At 46.8% G+C, this 16986-nt stretch overlaps 1 protein-coding gene across 6 annotated transcripts in view; it reads right to left on the reverse strand.

Annotated features, from left to right (window-relative positions):
- The window catches only part of RASGRF2 (Ras protein specific guanine nucleotide releasing factor 2), a 422861-nt gene that overhangs the window by 193003 nt on the left and 212872 nt on the right, over window positions 1–16986 (reverse strand). For all 6 annotated transcript variants that reach the window (XM_033924793.1, XM_033924646.1, XM_033924482.1 and 3 more), the window contains exon 10: window positions 14396–14556. In XM_033924793.1, coding sequence (XP_033780684.1) covers window positions 14396–14556 — 161 coding nt within the window. The remainder of the gene's footprint in view (window positions 1–14395; window positions 14557–16986) is intronic.

Here is a 16986-nt window from a genome sequence, read left to right on the forward strand (position 1 = left end):
ACATAGTGTAATAATCAATCCATGGCCCCCGACCCCGCCATGAACAGCAAGAGCCTGAGGGGTGGCATGACCTCATGCCCCTTTAACCAGGTCATTAGACCCCAAGACACGGCTCCCAGCCGTCCCTCCGCTCATCGCCGGATGAGCCCCAGCACCCAGTAGCTCGGGAGACCCGCCACAGGACTGTAGTCATACAGGCCCCCCCCCCCCCAATAAATTGGAGCTGCGACCATCAACGGGAGGCAAGGACTCTCTCACAACCCGATGCAAAATCATCGAGCAGCAAATCCCAACCTACCGCCGACAAATGCACCCCGTCCTTATGAAACAATCCCGCGCAAGAAACGTCAACCCACTCGTGTAACAATTGCAGCCCCCCTTGTCCCACTACCCATTTACCCACCTGCCGATTCAATTTTGCTAGCCCACGTGTCCATCGCCGAGACGCTAGACAACGGGGGCGAGGCACAATATCGGACCAAACCAATAAAACCCCGGGGAACCAATCCAGAACCACACGTAAGTCATCTTTAATAAGATTCACCAAATCTTTCCCTGTACACACATCCACATCATTACCACCTAAATGAACCAGGAGCATGTCCGGATGACGTGAACGGGATCGCAATCCTTCCAGCAACAGCAGCAACTGACTCCACCGCATCCCACGTTGACCCCACCATGAAACACGAAGTCCTCGATGACCCAGCCCTAGATGGCGGCCACCAGGACGAATACCGGCTCTCTCCGCCGCCCAGTGAACGAAGGAGTGGCCAACGATCCACAGGGAATAACTCCTGTCACTGGAAGCTGAAAGAAAAAACAACATAATCTAACCACAAATGCATACAAGAATCTCTCCAAATGTAATAGCAACATTTAGTCAATATGTAAGGTCTGCATTGAGTTTTATTTTATTTGTTATTTTTTTTTTTTTTTTTTTTTTTTTAATGCGACGTAACAGCACCCTTCACCCCCCAGCACTCAAAAAACTCTGCTTACTTCCGTCCTGAAAAAGGCCCCTCCCGACGAATATATCCTCGGAAGGCCCCGGAAGCCCAACGCCCCAACCTTTGTATGCCCTCCCTAGACATACCGGACACGCTAGCGCTCGTAGCCGCCCCAATCCTAAAAGAATGAGTTCCATAAGACGCCGGATTCTCTCCACAATGCGCTAAAACCAGACGCAAGACTGCCTGAAATTGATAGCGTGTAAGGGGAGATCCCTGCGAGTGCACAAACAATATGGAACCACCCTCTGGTCTCACCCCCAGAAAAGAACGCATACTAGCAACCGGACAAGAACGACAGGCAGCAACAGCATGCAAAACAATCCAATGCCCCAACGCAGCCTGATCCGTCTTGGAGCTGACAATAAGCAGCCGCAATGTGGAATTCTGAAAACGAACATGTTGAACCAGCAGACCCCTAGGGCCTGAGTGAGACAAAGGTCCTACTAACAATTCGCTAACCCTCAACGCCCCAAAGAAGGCAATGGAGAATGCTGCCTGAAACAAACAAACTTCATACTCCGAGCTAGCCACTTCCACCAACGCGTCAAGCAGACGGAGAAGAAGCTCGTGAGTGATAGGCAACCTGGTATCCCTGGGACTCGGACGAACCCGCCCCATGGCTCGAAGCATGCGTTGAACCAAGAAGCCCGAAACTGGGCACGCCCAACCCAGCGCTCTGCAAAAGAAAGCAAACCCCGCCAAGCGCCCGCGGACTACACCCCGGGATACCTGATCCCGGAAGGACGACAGCACGAAATCAGCCAACAATGATTCGGCCACATCGCCCGGGCACCAGCCCCTGTCCGCTAGATAGGCTGCTATCAATCGAAAACTCCCGGAATAATGCGACCAAGTAGACGCAGCTACTGACAAGCGGAGCATCTCCCAGATTCCTTCCTGACCAGGTTCCATAAATGAGCTGGCATCTGCGAACTGTCCACTCGAGCTTCTGGTGCCAACCGACGAAACTGCAAAAAATTAAAACGAGACAAGGCATCAGCAATACCATTCTGCAAACCAGGTACATGCCGCGCCCGTATATATAAGTTCAGCCTTAAACAACGCAAGACGAGCTCCCGCATCAATGCATTGATCGCCAAACAACGCGCAGCTTGCCGATTCACCACTTCAACCACTCCTAGATTATCACACCAAAAAACAATCCTCCGATTGCGCAACACATCAGCCCACAACTCACATGCCACCACCAGGGGAAACAACTCCAACAAGGTAATGTTGCGAGTAATACCCAAGCGAACCCACTCCAATGGCCAGCGCTCTGCACACCAGGCACCACCGCAATACAAGCCAAAACCTACCCCACCCGCTGCATCAGAATACAATTCCATATCAAAATTAGAAATATCTGGAGCCTGGATGGGCACTGTTCCATTGAAATCACGAAGAAAAGTAGCCCACATACGCAGATCAGCCCGCACACCCACCGAAAGACGAATAAAATGCCTCTTATCACGCACACCGGAGGTTGCTGCAGCCAATCTCCGAGAAAAAGCACGACCCATAGGTAACACTCTACATGCAAAATTAAGAGATCCCAACAAAGATTGAACAGTATGCAAAGTTGATTTAGACACAGATAACACCCGCTCAATGAGCTCAAGCAACTGACGAACCTTCACCTCTGGAAGGCGAGTCACCATAGCCACCGAATCCAGCTCTATCCCCAAAAAAACCAAGGAAGTAACCGGACCCTCAGACTTGTCAACAGCCAATGGTACACCGAACTCCTCTGCGAGCTCCTCAAAAACATTTTTTAGATGCGCACAAACAACACCCTCTCCGGCCCCAATGAACAAAAAATCGTCCAAATAGTGAACCACAGAAGCAAAGCCTGCCCGCTGAACCAACACCCAATGCAGAAAAGAACTGAACTTTTCAAAATACGCGCAAGAAATTGAACAACCCATCGGCAAACAGCGGTCATAAAAATAGGAACCTTCAAAACGGAAACCTAACAACGGAAATGACTGAGGATGAATCGGCAACAATCGAAAAGCTGATTCAATATCAACTTTGGCCAAAAGCGCTCCCCGCCCCGCCTCTACCATGTGCCGCAAAGCACAATCCAAAGACTCATAACGCACAGAACACAAATCACGGGGAATGCCCTCATTGACGGAGTGACCAAGAGGTCGTGACAAATTATGTATGAGACGAAACTGACCAGGCACCTTCTTAGGAATCACAGCCAAAGGAGATAGAATCATCTGCAAAAAAGGAGGATTCCGAAAAGGCCCAGCAATACGCCCTAAACGCAGTTCTTCAGATAACTTGGTCCGAACTACATCACACAACTGGGAAACAGAGGAAGCATTCTGAACTCTGCTCGTAACCAAAGCCCCCTGAAAAGGTATCACAAAACCGAAAGTGAAACTGGATTCCAAAAATTCCGCCGTCTTCCGCAAACCATAACCCCGCAACCAAGGACGCATCGCCTCAACACGTATCGGAGACGGTAACAAGCCTGCTCTATCACTTCCCAGCCCCTCCCGGAGCCCCGCCACTCCGCTTGGGACATTTGAGTGCCGCATGAGCTTGGCCACACACTGAACAGGCATGTCTAAACTTACAGTCGGTAAAGGGGCAGCTAGACTTATTAAATTTCCAACATACGTCGGATCCAGCCGCCGAACCTCCACCGACCCCCCCTCGAAATGGCCGCCCAGCAGTCACGGAGCCGACAACCCCACGACCCGCCTGGGCAGTTGAAGGCTTAGATGCCATGTGAGTAAGCCATAAATTCACGTCCTGAGTGCCCCAGGACATAAACCGGTTTTCCTCATTTTGTCCCTAAAAGCCTCGTCATAATTCAACCAGGCCCAACCCCCAAACCTCTGATATGCATCTAAAACCGAATCCGCATAGGCCAACAATAAACCGTACTCCTGAGGGTTAGCACGCCCCCAAACACTCGCCAACCGCAAAAAAGCTCGAATCCAATTAATAATGGACCGTGCTATCGGAAAAGACTTAACCTCCTTCCGATCCCTCTTTGATTTTTTATGACCTCGCCTATGTGCCCTGCCCTCCATCAGACGAAAAATATCAACACAAGACCTCCTTCGAATTTTACGACGCAACGCCCTAGGCACGCGTTCCCAAAGCTCCGTAAGAGCAACCAACGCAGGCGCACCCCGCACTCCCCCCAAAGAAACCGCCCCATCCCCCCCTACAGAAGACCCTACACCACAGGCCGCCCCTTTGGAAGAGGACGACGAAGAAGACGAAGAACCCGAGGACGACCCAGTCGACGAAGAGGAGGACTCCCCCCGTCGATGTCTACGCCTGCCCTTTTTTCCCTTAGCTTTACCCACCAAAGCAGCCAGAGCAGGCGCCACATTACCCTGTGCAGAAGAGCTGGGGTCTCCACTTCCTCCTCCAGAGACGCCGCTGGCAGCAGTCCCGGCCAGCGAAGCAGGTCCAGAAGCCGAGACGCCGCTAACAGCAACCCCAGGCAAGGCAGATGATAGCTGAGAAGAGCCTGTAGCGCCTCCGCCAGCAGCCACAACACCTCCGAACGCCGAACTGCGCTCCGATCCTGAACATCCAGGCCGTTCTGACATAGCTGCGCTTCCAACATCCGGCACTCCCGCAGCTCGCACTCCAGGACAAAAGGAAGGAACCTGTGGAGACCAAGCAAACACAGAAGCAGGACCAGGCAAAATACCACTAGCCAACCCCATAGGAACACCCCAACCTGAACCATAGCCACTGTGAGGCATAAAACCCAAACCCATAGCAACAGGACTAGCAGAGCTCCCCCTCCAATGGGAAACAGAAGGCCCCACTCCACTAACCGAAGACCCGGGACACCAGGTAGGAGAACCCCAACCCGGACCCCATCCCCCCGGAAAAACCCCAGACCAAGCCGTGGACGATCCCCCAGCTGGGACAGCCCCATACCCTAAACTATCCATTCCTCTGCCGGAGCCAAACACACCTGGGGACCCACAAGGCTCTAAACCTCCCCCCACTCGGGGAATACTAGCAGAAGCCCCCTCCACCCCCCTCCCCCGGAATGACCCAGTACTCACATCTACACCAGGGAGCACAAGGGAAGCTGAATCTAAGGATGCAGAAGCTCCCCCGCTCGACACCAACGGCACAGAGGGAGAAGCACACGACGCATCTAACAAAGACGCCGATACTGAGGCCCCGCCCCCTCGCGGCGCTGCAGAGCTGCGGCCGGCCGAAATGGCTCCCCTAGAGCCGTCCGACACACCAGTCTCCTGCCGACTCGGTCCCGCTTGGACTCCCCCTACTCAGCCGCTCCCCCTCATTAACCCCGAGCTCGCTATGGCAAGCGCTGACAACGCTGCTGCCTTCGAGCGACGCAACGGGCGAACCAACTCCTCCCCTACTCCCTGACCAACCTGTTGCGACGGCTCTTCCGAGAAGGAGTCTCCAGCCAGCAACGAAATCTCTGCCACATCTCTCTCCTGTCCAGCACCCCGCAAGCTGCCCGACTCCATTGAGAACGAACGGAAACCTACAACAAAGGCAGCAAAAGCAAAGACAAGAAAAACCGCCCTGGAGGACCCTGAAAGCCGAGTCCTCCAAGGTCCCGGCTTTTAACACCTCCCCCGGTGCCGCCCACTTCCCCTGTCCTCCAATCACGCACCATCTTTCATTATCCTTAAATTATCTAAGCAACTTTTAAACCTACCAATCCTTACCCTGTCTCCCTGACAACACAGGCGTCATCGGGCTCCCAGCCCCGTGTTATCCTACGCCCTTCGAGACTAGCTCTCGGGCTACTCTTTGCTGCTCTAATAGGACATCTGAAGTTGTCATACAGGCAGGTATGTACTGACTCATTTACATCTTTGGGATTGATAGGGGTCAGTGAGCACTAGGGGAGTGGTCATCTGATCAGTTTGGGCACATTTTTTGTCACTTATTCATTATCAAAACAAGTCTAGCCCCAAACTGTCAAATTATATCCTAGATGTATTCTAAAATGTTCAATTTTGGCAGAAAAATATCCAGGGAAAGCAACGCAGGTGGTACTCAATATCTTTATTCTATGAAGACTCGACATGTACGCGGAACCTGGGTTAATTTCCACATCATGGACAAATTTTTTAGTGATCATTCTGATTGATGTGTTCGGTGAATGACTCAATCATTATAATTTATAAGATAGAACAGTCAACATGTACTGTATTGATCAAAGCATTAAGACTCCTGAGGCAGGCCTTCGGGCCGAAACACATATGTGTCGAGTCTTCATAAAGATATTGAGTACCACCTGGTCGCCTTCTCTGTTTTCTTTGAGTGTCTGTCTTGATAAGGTCAAATTTCCTGTTGCTTTGTATAGAAAAATATCCAAGTCATAAGCCCACCCAGGTCTCACCTACACCATACTTCTAAGATGCCCCCTTGAGATTTAGACAAACTGTGCATGAACAGCAAAGAAATCCACCTAGAAATTTGTTTTCAAAAATAGTGAATTGGAAGGATTTGGCAAGAAAAATGTCCATCTGCTCCTTATGCCACTTTTTGAAAGTTTTCCTTTATTGAAAATGAGCCCCAAAGTGAGAAAAAGTAATGCATGGGGGAGGTGAATAAATGTAAAATAGCGTAGCAACTCTAAACTCAGAAGTGGTGAAAGAAAACTAGCAAAAGGATAAAAGTTGAAAGTGTGAATCGTACCCATCATCAAATATAAGGATATGTAGGAAAAAAAACCATATGTTTAATAGTGTGTTCATTCTGCTGCCCCTCAATATCTCTCCTCTTTTTCTCTCCTTATACACTTCCCAGAGAACTCCGTTCCTCAGATCAGCTGCTCTTAACTGTACTCTTCTCCTCCACTGCCAATTCCAGACTTTGTTCCTTTCATCTAGCTGCTCCCTTTGCCTGGAATAAATTGCCTGAGTTTGTCAGCCAAGCCCCTTCCCTTGTTTAAAAACAGACTGAAAACCCACCTTTTTGATATAGCCTTCAATCCATAACCTTACTACCCACTGTATCCATGACATCCATGTATACTTGTCTGTTTAGATTGTAAGCTCTTTTGAGCAGGGACTGTCTTCTTTGTGACTCTGTACAGCAGTGCGTACATCTGGTAGCGCTACAGAAATAATTAACAGTAGTAGTAGTGTGCAAAATTAAGTGTAGAAAAGTTCAAATGCTCAGAGATTAAAGCTACATCCTCAGCACCCTGAGGTTGTGGGTTCAAACCCTTGCAGCTTCTTGTGACCATGGGCAAGTCACCTAATCCACCCCCCCCCCCTTCCCCATTGCCCCAGGTACATTAGATAGACTGTGAGACTGAAGGGACAGACAGAGAAAAATTTTAGAGTACCTGAATAAATTCATGTAAACCATTCTGAGCTTCCTGGGAGAATTGTATAGAAAATTGAATAAATAAATATGTCATATACTGTAATAGCAACACACTGCTGCAACAAGCTAATTAGTTACAGATAAAAGAAGTGCAGATAAATATAACCTGTAAGTTGTGGTGCAATGCCATTTGAAATAGAATAAAATAATATAGAGTATTTCAGAAAGCTTGCAAGAAACATCTTTAAAAACAATACAAACAAAGATCCTAAAGAATTTTAATTAGCCTAAGACTGCTCAGTATTGTGGTAAGAGATCTCTTAATTGGCATAAAAGCCTCAACAGAACAAACACTGTACAGTAAAAGTGGCCCAGCCACACATTTGTATAGAAAGAATGACATATATTTAAGAGAAACAATACTACTTTTTAAAACATACAGAATAGAAAGATTTAAGCCGCATAGTTCTGTCTCTAAAACATTATCTTGGAGTCAGTTCTAGATTGACCATGCAATAATTATAATTGCACAGTCCACGAAGAAGAAAAAAAAATAAATACAAAAGGAGTCGTTGTAGAATCATATCCACTTTTCAAGCACTTTAAAACAACTTTGTACTCAACCTTAACGCATGAAAAACGCTGGCATTCCAATCACGTAAAAAAAACCCAACCTAACAAACTTCTATTTATTATGACAGGGGTTGTCATACAACTTATTTTAAGGAATTGGAAAAACTGGAATCGGTTAAATTATACCTTTTGGTGAAAGTCTCTGTGTCACATCTTTAAAATGAAACGTATGATGGCCATTCAACAGGGACATTACAAGAAATTTCTGAATATTTGGGAGCCATTGACAAAATTTTGCAAAGAGTGATTGGTGATTTTGCCCCTTGATCATGCATGTCCTGGGAGGGGTGGGAAGATATTTTTAATTTTGAGTGCAATTTTTGAATATGTAAATGGGTGGGTATTATGATATACGATTTGTCATAGAATATACTTTTGATTGAATTTAAGTGCTAATATAATGTAATATGATTGTATAATATGTTGCACTTAATTTTTGGCTTCAAAATGAATAAAGATAAAAAAAAAGAGATATAGATTACCCTACTTAAAAAGACACTATATCGATGACATAAGAAGCTACACATCAGAACATGAATGAAAAATACAGTCCAGAGAAACTTTTAGCATTATTTAACACACCTCAAAATGCTAAGCTTGGATCTTTTAAGTGTGGAGAAAAATATTAAAGATTAACATTGAGGGCAAAGATGCAGTTAAGGAGCTGACAAAGGAAGTCAGTTAAGAAGCATATTAAAGACCCTAAGCCAGGGGTGGACAACTCCGGTCCTCGAGGGCCAGAATCCAGTCAGGTTTTCAGGATTTCCCCAATGAATATGTATGAGATCTATTTGCATGCACTGCTTTCAATGCATATTCATTGGGGAAATCCTAGAAACCCAACTGGATTCCGGCCCTTGAGGATTGGAGTTGCCCACCCCTGCCCTAAGCTGTAATAGCTACAATAAAAAGTCAGACAAGCTGAAACATGGGAACTTTTTTTCTGCCTCTCTTAAATGCATTTTGGGATTAAATTCTGTAAGGACCTTTAAGTTTGCTATTTAAAGCCCATCAGCTACAGTTTGGACCATGAAGAGTCAGGACACCTGGGTCTTGGGAATGTTGTCATTTCTAACTGTAATTAAGATTCAGTTCTGCAAGGGAACTGTATATTAAATGTGCAACCCCTTGTGAAGCATTCTTTCAAAGTTTTAAATAAAAACATAAATAATCTATCACTATCCTGGAGGAGTAGCTCTCTGGATATTGGTGAGGTAGTCTATAAAAGTATTCAATGGCACTATCCACATAAATGATTTTAAATATTGGCTCCAAAAATTACAGCCAAGCAACTACTATTTCTTTACTTCGGTACCAGGAAAGATGGTAGAGTCACTGATAAAGGATCACATCATTGATCACCTTGACGGACACAGGCTGATGAGGACCAGTCAGCACGGTTTTAGCAAAGCAGATTGTGTTTGACGAACTTGCTGCACTTCTTTGAGGGAGTAAACAGACAGATAGACAAGGGCGATCTGGTCAACATTGTATATCTGGATTTCCAGAAGGCGTTTGACAATGTTCCGCATGAACGACTACTTCAGAAAATTGCAAGCCATGGAATTGAGGGTGAAATACTCACGTGGATTAAAAACTGGCTGGAGCATAGGAAACAGAGAGTGGGAGTAAATGGACAATACTCGGACTGGAAGAATGTCACCAGTAGGGTGCCACAGGGCTCAGTTCTTGGACCCGTGCTCTTCAACATCTTTATAAACGATCTGGACATTGGCACGACAAGTGAGGTGATTAAATTTGCAGACGATACAAAATTATTTGGAGTAGTGAAGACACAGGGGGATTGCGAAGATCTGCAACGTGACATAATCAGGCTCGAGGACTGGGCATCGACATGGCAGATGAGGTTCAATGTGGATAAGTGTAAAGTGATGCATGTAGGTAACAAAAATCTCATGCATAAATACAGGATGTCTGGGGCGGTACTTGGAGAGACCTCCCAGGAAAGAGACTTGGGAGTTATGATCGACAAGTCGATGAAGCCGTCCACGCAATGTGCAGCGGTGGCGAAAAGGGTGAACAGAATGCTAGGAATGATAAGGGGATCACAAACAGATCGGAGAAGGTTATCATGCCGCTGTACCGGGCCACGGTACGCCCTCACCTGGAGTACTGCGTCCAGCACTGGTCGCTGTACATGAAGAAAGACACGGTACTGCTCAAGAGGGTCCAGAGAAGTGCGACTAAGATGGTTAAGGGGCTGGAGGAGTTGCCGTACAGTGAAAGATTAGAGAAACTGGACCTTTTCTCCCTCGAACAGAGGAGATTGAGAGGGGACATGATCGAAACATTCAAGGTACTGAAGGGAATAGACTTAGTAGATAAGGACAGGTTGTTCACCCTCTCCAAGGTAGGGAGAACGAGAGGGCACTCTCTAAAATTGAAAGGGGATAGATTCCATATGAATGTAAGGAAGTTCTTCTTCACCCAGAGAGTGATAGAAAACTGGAATGCTGTTCCGGAGTCTATCATAGGGGAAAACACCCTGCAGGGATTCAAGATAAAGTTAGACAAGTTCCTGCTGAACCGGAACGTGCTCAGGTAGGTCTAGTCTCAGGGCACTGATCTTTGATCAGTGGGCCGCCGCGTGAGCGGACTGTTGGGCACGATGGACCACTGGTCTGACCCAGCGGCAACAATTCTTATGTTCTTATGTTCCTTTTAATTTGACAAAGAGCAATTATCAGTCCCTGTTAGGCTACGAGCAAGTAAAACAGCAAAAGACAAAAACATTACCATACTGGGACAGATCTAAAGCCCATCAAGTCCAGTATCATGTTTCCAACAGTGACCAATCTAGGTCACACGTACTAGAGAGCTGCACGGGAACGGGGACGACGGGAATCCCGCGGGACCTGCGGGCATCCCGCGGGTTCCCCCTTTGGGTCACGGGGATCCCGTGGGGACGCCCCTAGGGTCGCGGGGATCCCGTGGGGACGCCCCCTAGGGTCGCGGGGATCCCGTGGGGACGCCTCCGAGGGTCGCGGGGTTCCTGCGGGGCTGGATGTACTCAGTCGCGCGGCTCTTCTCCCTACCTTCTCTGCTTGCAGCACATAGCCTTCTCTTCCCTCCGAAACCGGAAGTTACGTCCGGGGGGGGGGGGGAGGAGAAGAGAAGGAAAGCCGGCACACACACCTTAGAGACCCGAAGCATGAGTTTGCTACGGGCTAAGGCAGGAGACTGGTCAACGACGGATGGAAGCTTACAACTCGCTGCCGGGTCCTGCCTACTTTCTGTTTCTGCGAAGGCAGGACCCGGCAACGAGGAAGGCCCGAAGCAAATTGTAAGTTTCCCTCCGTCGCTGACCTATGGAGGGAAGCTTAGGATTTGCCTAGCTACTTTACCGATGGATATGTGAGTTGGGAGGGAAGGGGCGGCTGGGCAGGGCTGATGCTGTCGATGCTCATCTCTCTGCCCTTGTTCTCGTTGCGCGGCCAGTGGCGGAAACAGTGTAGAGCTAGAGATGGCTGTGGACCGGGAGCGGGCGTTGCTGGCTCAGTGGCAGCAGTTGCACGTGCTTTTCACACGCTACGGCGAAAACAGCTCGCTGACAGTGCAAGGCTTTCGGCAGCTCCTGTGCAGTATCGGTTTGGGGCAAGTCAAGTCAAGTGGCTACCGGGGGAAGAAGAGGTGGAAGATGTCCGGCACCGGGGCTGGAACAAAGTCTTAAACAAAGCCCTCCCTCCCTCCGACGTCAGCGCTGACGTCGGGAAGACTTCCGTTCGGCTCTGTGCTGCAGGCAGTGCAGGTAAGGAGGAGAGTAGCCTCGCGGTTCGAGTGGCTACCAAGGAAGGGGGCGGTCCGCCCCGCCACACCCCGCCCCGGTTGCAGCACAGCCGGCCAGGTCCCCTTACTTTTGTGGCACTTCCCCGACCGACCGACAACAGCCCCGGTCCGACAATCCTCCCTGCCCTGTAGCCGCGAATCTAAATTATCTTCTTACAGCAGCTGTAATTTAAATTCGCAGTTAAGGGCAGGGAGGTTTTTCGGACCGGGGCTGTTGTCAGTCGGTCGGGGAAGTGCCACAAAAGTAAGGGGACCTGGCCGGCTGTGCTGCACCCGGGGCGGTAGAGAAGGAGTGGGGAGAAGGACGCTGAAAGGCCATGGGGAATACAAAGGGGTGGAGAAGGACGCTGAAAGGCCATGGGAAGGGCGGGGGGGGGAAGGACTCTGAAAGCACTTGTGGAAGACAGAGGGGGGAGAAGGATGCTGAAAGCACATGGGGAAGACAAAGGGGTGGAGAAGGACGCTGAAAGGACATGGGGAAGACGGGGGGGGGTGGAGAAGGACGCTGAAAGGCCATGGGAAGGGCGGGGGGGGGAAGGACTCTGAAAGCACTTGTGGAAGACAGAGGGGGGAGAAGGATGCTGAAAGCACATGGGGAAGACAAAGGGGTGGAGAAGGACGCTGAAAGGACATGGGGAAGACGGGGGGTGGTGGAGAAGGACGCTGAAAGGTCATGGGGAAGACAGAGAGGGAGAAGGACGCTGAAAGGACATGGGGAAGCAGAGGAGGGAGAAGGACACTGAAAGCACATGTGGAAGACAGAGGGGGAGAAGGACGCTGACAGGGCATGGGGAAGATGGGGGGAGAAGGACGCTGAAAGGAAATGGGGAAGAGAGAGTAGGGAGAAGACAGTTGCCAGACTATAGGGGGAGCGGAGAGAAGAAGATGGGTGCCAGACCAATTTGGAAGGGGGAAGAAAGGGAGAGGCACAGTAACAGAGCAAATGGAAGATGCAGAATGAAGAGAGACAGTGGATGGAAGGAATTGAATGAGAACATGAGGAAAGCAGAAACCAGGCAACAAAGGTAGGAAAAGAATTATATTTCTTTTTTTTTATTTTGCTTCAGGATAAAGTAGTATATTAGTTGTGTTGATAAAAATTTATAAACATTAGAGGCTCTGGTAGAAACCCATTTGCAAAGTATGTATTCTTCCCAATTAATATTTTCAAATTAATAAAGTCTTTTTGCTTATTTGTAAATGGGTTTCTACCAGAGCCTTTAATTCAGTAGCATAATTAAATGAAATAACTATTTCTGAAGTTTATATGGACGGGCGGGGACGGAGGGGATTCCTCGCGGGGACGGGTGGGGACGGAGGGGATTCCTCGCGGGGACGGGTGGGGACGGAAGGATTCCTCACGGGGACGGGTGGGGACGGGTGGGATTCCTCACGGGGACGGGTGGGGACGGGTGGGACTTTGGCGGGGACGGGTGGGGACGGGTGGGATTTCTGTCCCCGCGCAACTCTCTAACACGTACCTGGCAAGATCCCAAAAAGTAAAACAGATTTTATGATGCTTATCCTAGGAATAAGCAGTGGATTTCGCCATGTCCATCTTAATAATGGCTTATGGACTTTTCTTTTACAAAAGGGGTCTTTTATTAAGGCACGTTAGCCGATTTAACAAACGCTAAATGCTAATGTGTCCATAGAATATAGCGCGTGCTAAATTGGCTAGTGTGCCTTAGTAAAAGCCCCCCAAATTTATCTGAATCTTTTTTAAACCTCACCACATTCTTCGGCAACAAATTCCAGAATTTAATTACACATTGAGTGAGGGAATATTTTTTCCAGTTTGTTTTAAATCTATTTTTTAGTAGCTTCATCGTATGCACTCTAGGGCTAGTATTTTTGAACATAGTAAACAAACGATTCACTTGTACCCATTCTACTCCATTCAGTATTTTATAGACCTCTAATGTATCTCCCATGAACTGTCTCGTCTCCAAACTGAATAGCCCTCGCTACTTTAGCCTTTCCTCATAGGGAAATCGTCCCATCTTTTTTATCATTTCCATCACTCTTCTCTGTACCTCTTCTAATTCCACTATATCTTTTTTGAGATATGGCGACCAGAACTGCATGCGGTATTTGAGCTGTGGCCACATTGTAGAGCGATACAAAGGCATTATAACATTTTCATCTTTGTTATCCATTCCTTTCCCGATAAATCCTAATATTCTATTTGCTTTCTTAGCTGCCACTGCACATTAGAAACATAGAAACATGATGGCAGATAAAGGCCAAAAGGCTCATCTACTCTGCCCATCCGCAGTAACCATTATCTCTTCCTCGCTAAGAGATCCCACATTCCTATCCCACACCTTCTTGAATTCAGACACAGTCTCTGTCTCCACCACTTCCTCACATCTACCACCCTTTATGAAGGTTTCAACATATCCTCAACGATGACACCTACTGTAGATCTTTTTCCTGTGTGGCGACTCCTAATGTGGAACCCTGCATCACATAGCTATAGGTCGGATTCTTTTTCCCCCTCATGCACGACTCTGCACTTGCTCACATTAAATGTGATCTGCCTTGACATGTTGTTTCAGTATCCAGTTGTGTAAAAGTACTAATGTAACAAATGGTAAAAACAAGGAAAAAAATGTAGTCATAAATACCTTCAATAGGTGCAGTTTTCCCCCTGAACTCCTTGTGCAAATCAAAAAATGCTTTGTAAACAGAAAACATTGTCTTTCTCCTTCTTTTTTCAAAGATAAAGATCCCAGGCGGACTTTACTGAGTTTTCCCCGCTCAACTGAAGGGACTTGAATAAGAGAACCTGCAATTAAAATGCAGAAAAACACCGGTTCATTTTCTATGGGTCAATATATAGTCATTTATATTTTAAATACATTTTTTTTCTTGCATGCTTTCCATCTTGTACAAACATATGTACAGACTTGAAACATGCTTTCTGGCGCATAGAGATTGGTTGATATCAAGTTTCAAGTTCACCTTTATTTGATATACTGCTCCTGTTATTTGGCAGATTGACTCCTAGCAGTATTACCATGAAACTACCACAAAGGTTGAAACTTGCACCATTTTGAACCTGGAGGACCCAGGAGTGACTGGAGATCATTCCTACCCCAGCTGCTAGATAACCTTAATAAGTTGAGGAATGGGACATCTTTAAGGAGGATGGTGGCCTTCTTCTTGAGTTGTCAGGGGGTCTATTAAATGGGGGCTGTCTTAAAAGGAAGGGGGCCTTTGCTGGAGGACAGGGAGAAGATGGGAGTAGGGTCTTAGAATACACCTTTTTCATATGCAGCAGCACTTTTAAGATGTTCAAAAGACAGCATAAACCGGCACTTGGATGTCTATTAGTCAAAACGTCCAAGTGGGCATTTTTGACTTATTAGATATCTTTCTGGTTGTTTTGTCTCCAGTGCATCTAAATCTTAAGGGGGGGTGTTTTGGGCAAGATTAGAGAAGGTTTAGCACTTGGACATTTTACAGCAATAATTAAATGCAGCTTTGAGCGAACACTGCAGCAAGACGGAGGAGGGATCCGGCAAGAATGTAAACAACTGGGGGCGGCAAAGGAAAACACCGCATCGCCCCCAAGCGGGGCCGCACGAAATACCTCACGGGGCAGCATGCGGCCTACAGGCTGGACACCCCTACTCTAGAGTAAAAGATAGGAGGAGGGACACGGGGAACTCCCTGAAACCAAGGTTCTGATCTGCTCATATAACATTATAACAGTCAAAATGAGAATGTAATATATAAATGAACAAATGTTACTATTAAACAGTAAATCACAAACAACCACACTCTCAAAATGTTTGCAGCACAGTAAACACACACGCCACATGAATGCTAAGGAGTAATTCACAAATAGTATCTCAAAACCCTAAATAGAAACAAAATAGGGATTAGCAAGCACTGACAAACCGGCTTGGTATTGTGAAAATTATCACGAGGTAGGAAAAAGCCTCATATCCCCTCCTCCATCCCAACAATATATAACAATTGTAGATCAATAGGAGGATTTATAGGGGTTAGTATAATCACTGACATAAAAAAACTTCCTCTATAATGTTTCACTAAATGAAAGCCTTGTGCAATGCAATGAGATCCCTAAGTTGTTTATACTACATTGAGAGACTACAAAATGATAAAGCAGCTAATGCTTCATCAGAGCGATACTAAATAAATCTGGAAGAGATATACCACCTGTCGACGATGGCCAGCATTTCACTTCAAAAAAGCTGCCTCAGTTTCCTGAGGCTGTGGATCTAACCACTACATCATACTCTCTTCCGTTTTGTTTTTTGCAAGTCATGCACTAATACTGCTATTAGCCGAGGAGACCTGCAAAAACTTAATGCTGGAGCATTGCATATTCATTGTGAGTATCCTGAAAATCTGACTGGTGGTGGTGGCATAGCATTATATGTTAAGGGTAGAAATTCTATGGTATGGCCGCATCTCGAATACTGTGTGCAATTCTGGTCGCTGTATCTCAAAAAGATGTAGCAGAATTAAAAAGGTACTGAGAAAGACAACAAAAATGATAAAAAGGGAGAGGATGACTTCTCTGTGAGGAACGGCTAAAGCGGCTAGGGCTCTTCAGCTTGGAGAAGAGACGGCTCAGAAGTAATATGATAGAGGTCTGTAAAATAATGAGTGGAGTAGAAAGGGTAGATGTGAATCGCTTTTTACTCTTTTCAAAAATACTAGGACTAGGGGGCATGCGATGAAACTACTAAGTAGTAGATTTAAAACAGACCAGAAAAAATATTTCTTCACACAACATGTAATTAAACTCTGGAATTCCTTGCCAGAGAAAGTGGCAGGGTTTAAAAAAGGCTTAGCAGGGTTTTAAAAAGGTTTAGATAATTTCCTAAAAGAGAAGTTCATAGACAATTATTGAGATGGCTTGGGGAAATCCACTGCTTATTCCTAGGATAAGTAGCATAAAATCTGTTTTACTACTTGGGATCTAGCTAGATTCTTGTAACCTGGGTTGGCAACTGTTGGAAACAGGATGCTGGGCTTAATGGACCTTCAGTCTGTCCCAGCATGGCAAGTCTTATGTTCTTAATGTAGGCACCTAACCTATAAAATTCTATTACTAACCTATAAAACAAAAATAAATAACCAGCCAGAATTTATCAATAACTTACTTATTCCGTATAATCAAACTAAGACTCTATGATCACAATCTCCTTACTGTTCCCTCATTGAAACAGATCAGCACAAT

This window comes from Geotrypetes seraphini, chromosome 1 (genome assembly GCF_902459505.1).
Source record: "Geotrypetes seraphini chromosome 1, aGeoSer1.1, whole genome shotgun sequence".
Taxonomy (NCBI): Eukaryota; Metazoa; Chordata; class Amphibia; order Gymnophiona; family Dermophiidae; genus Geotrypetes; species Geotrypetes seraphini.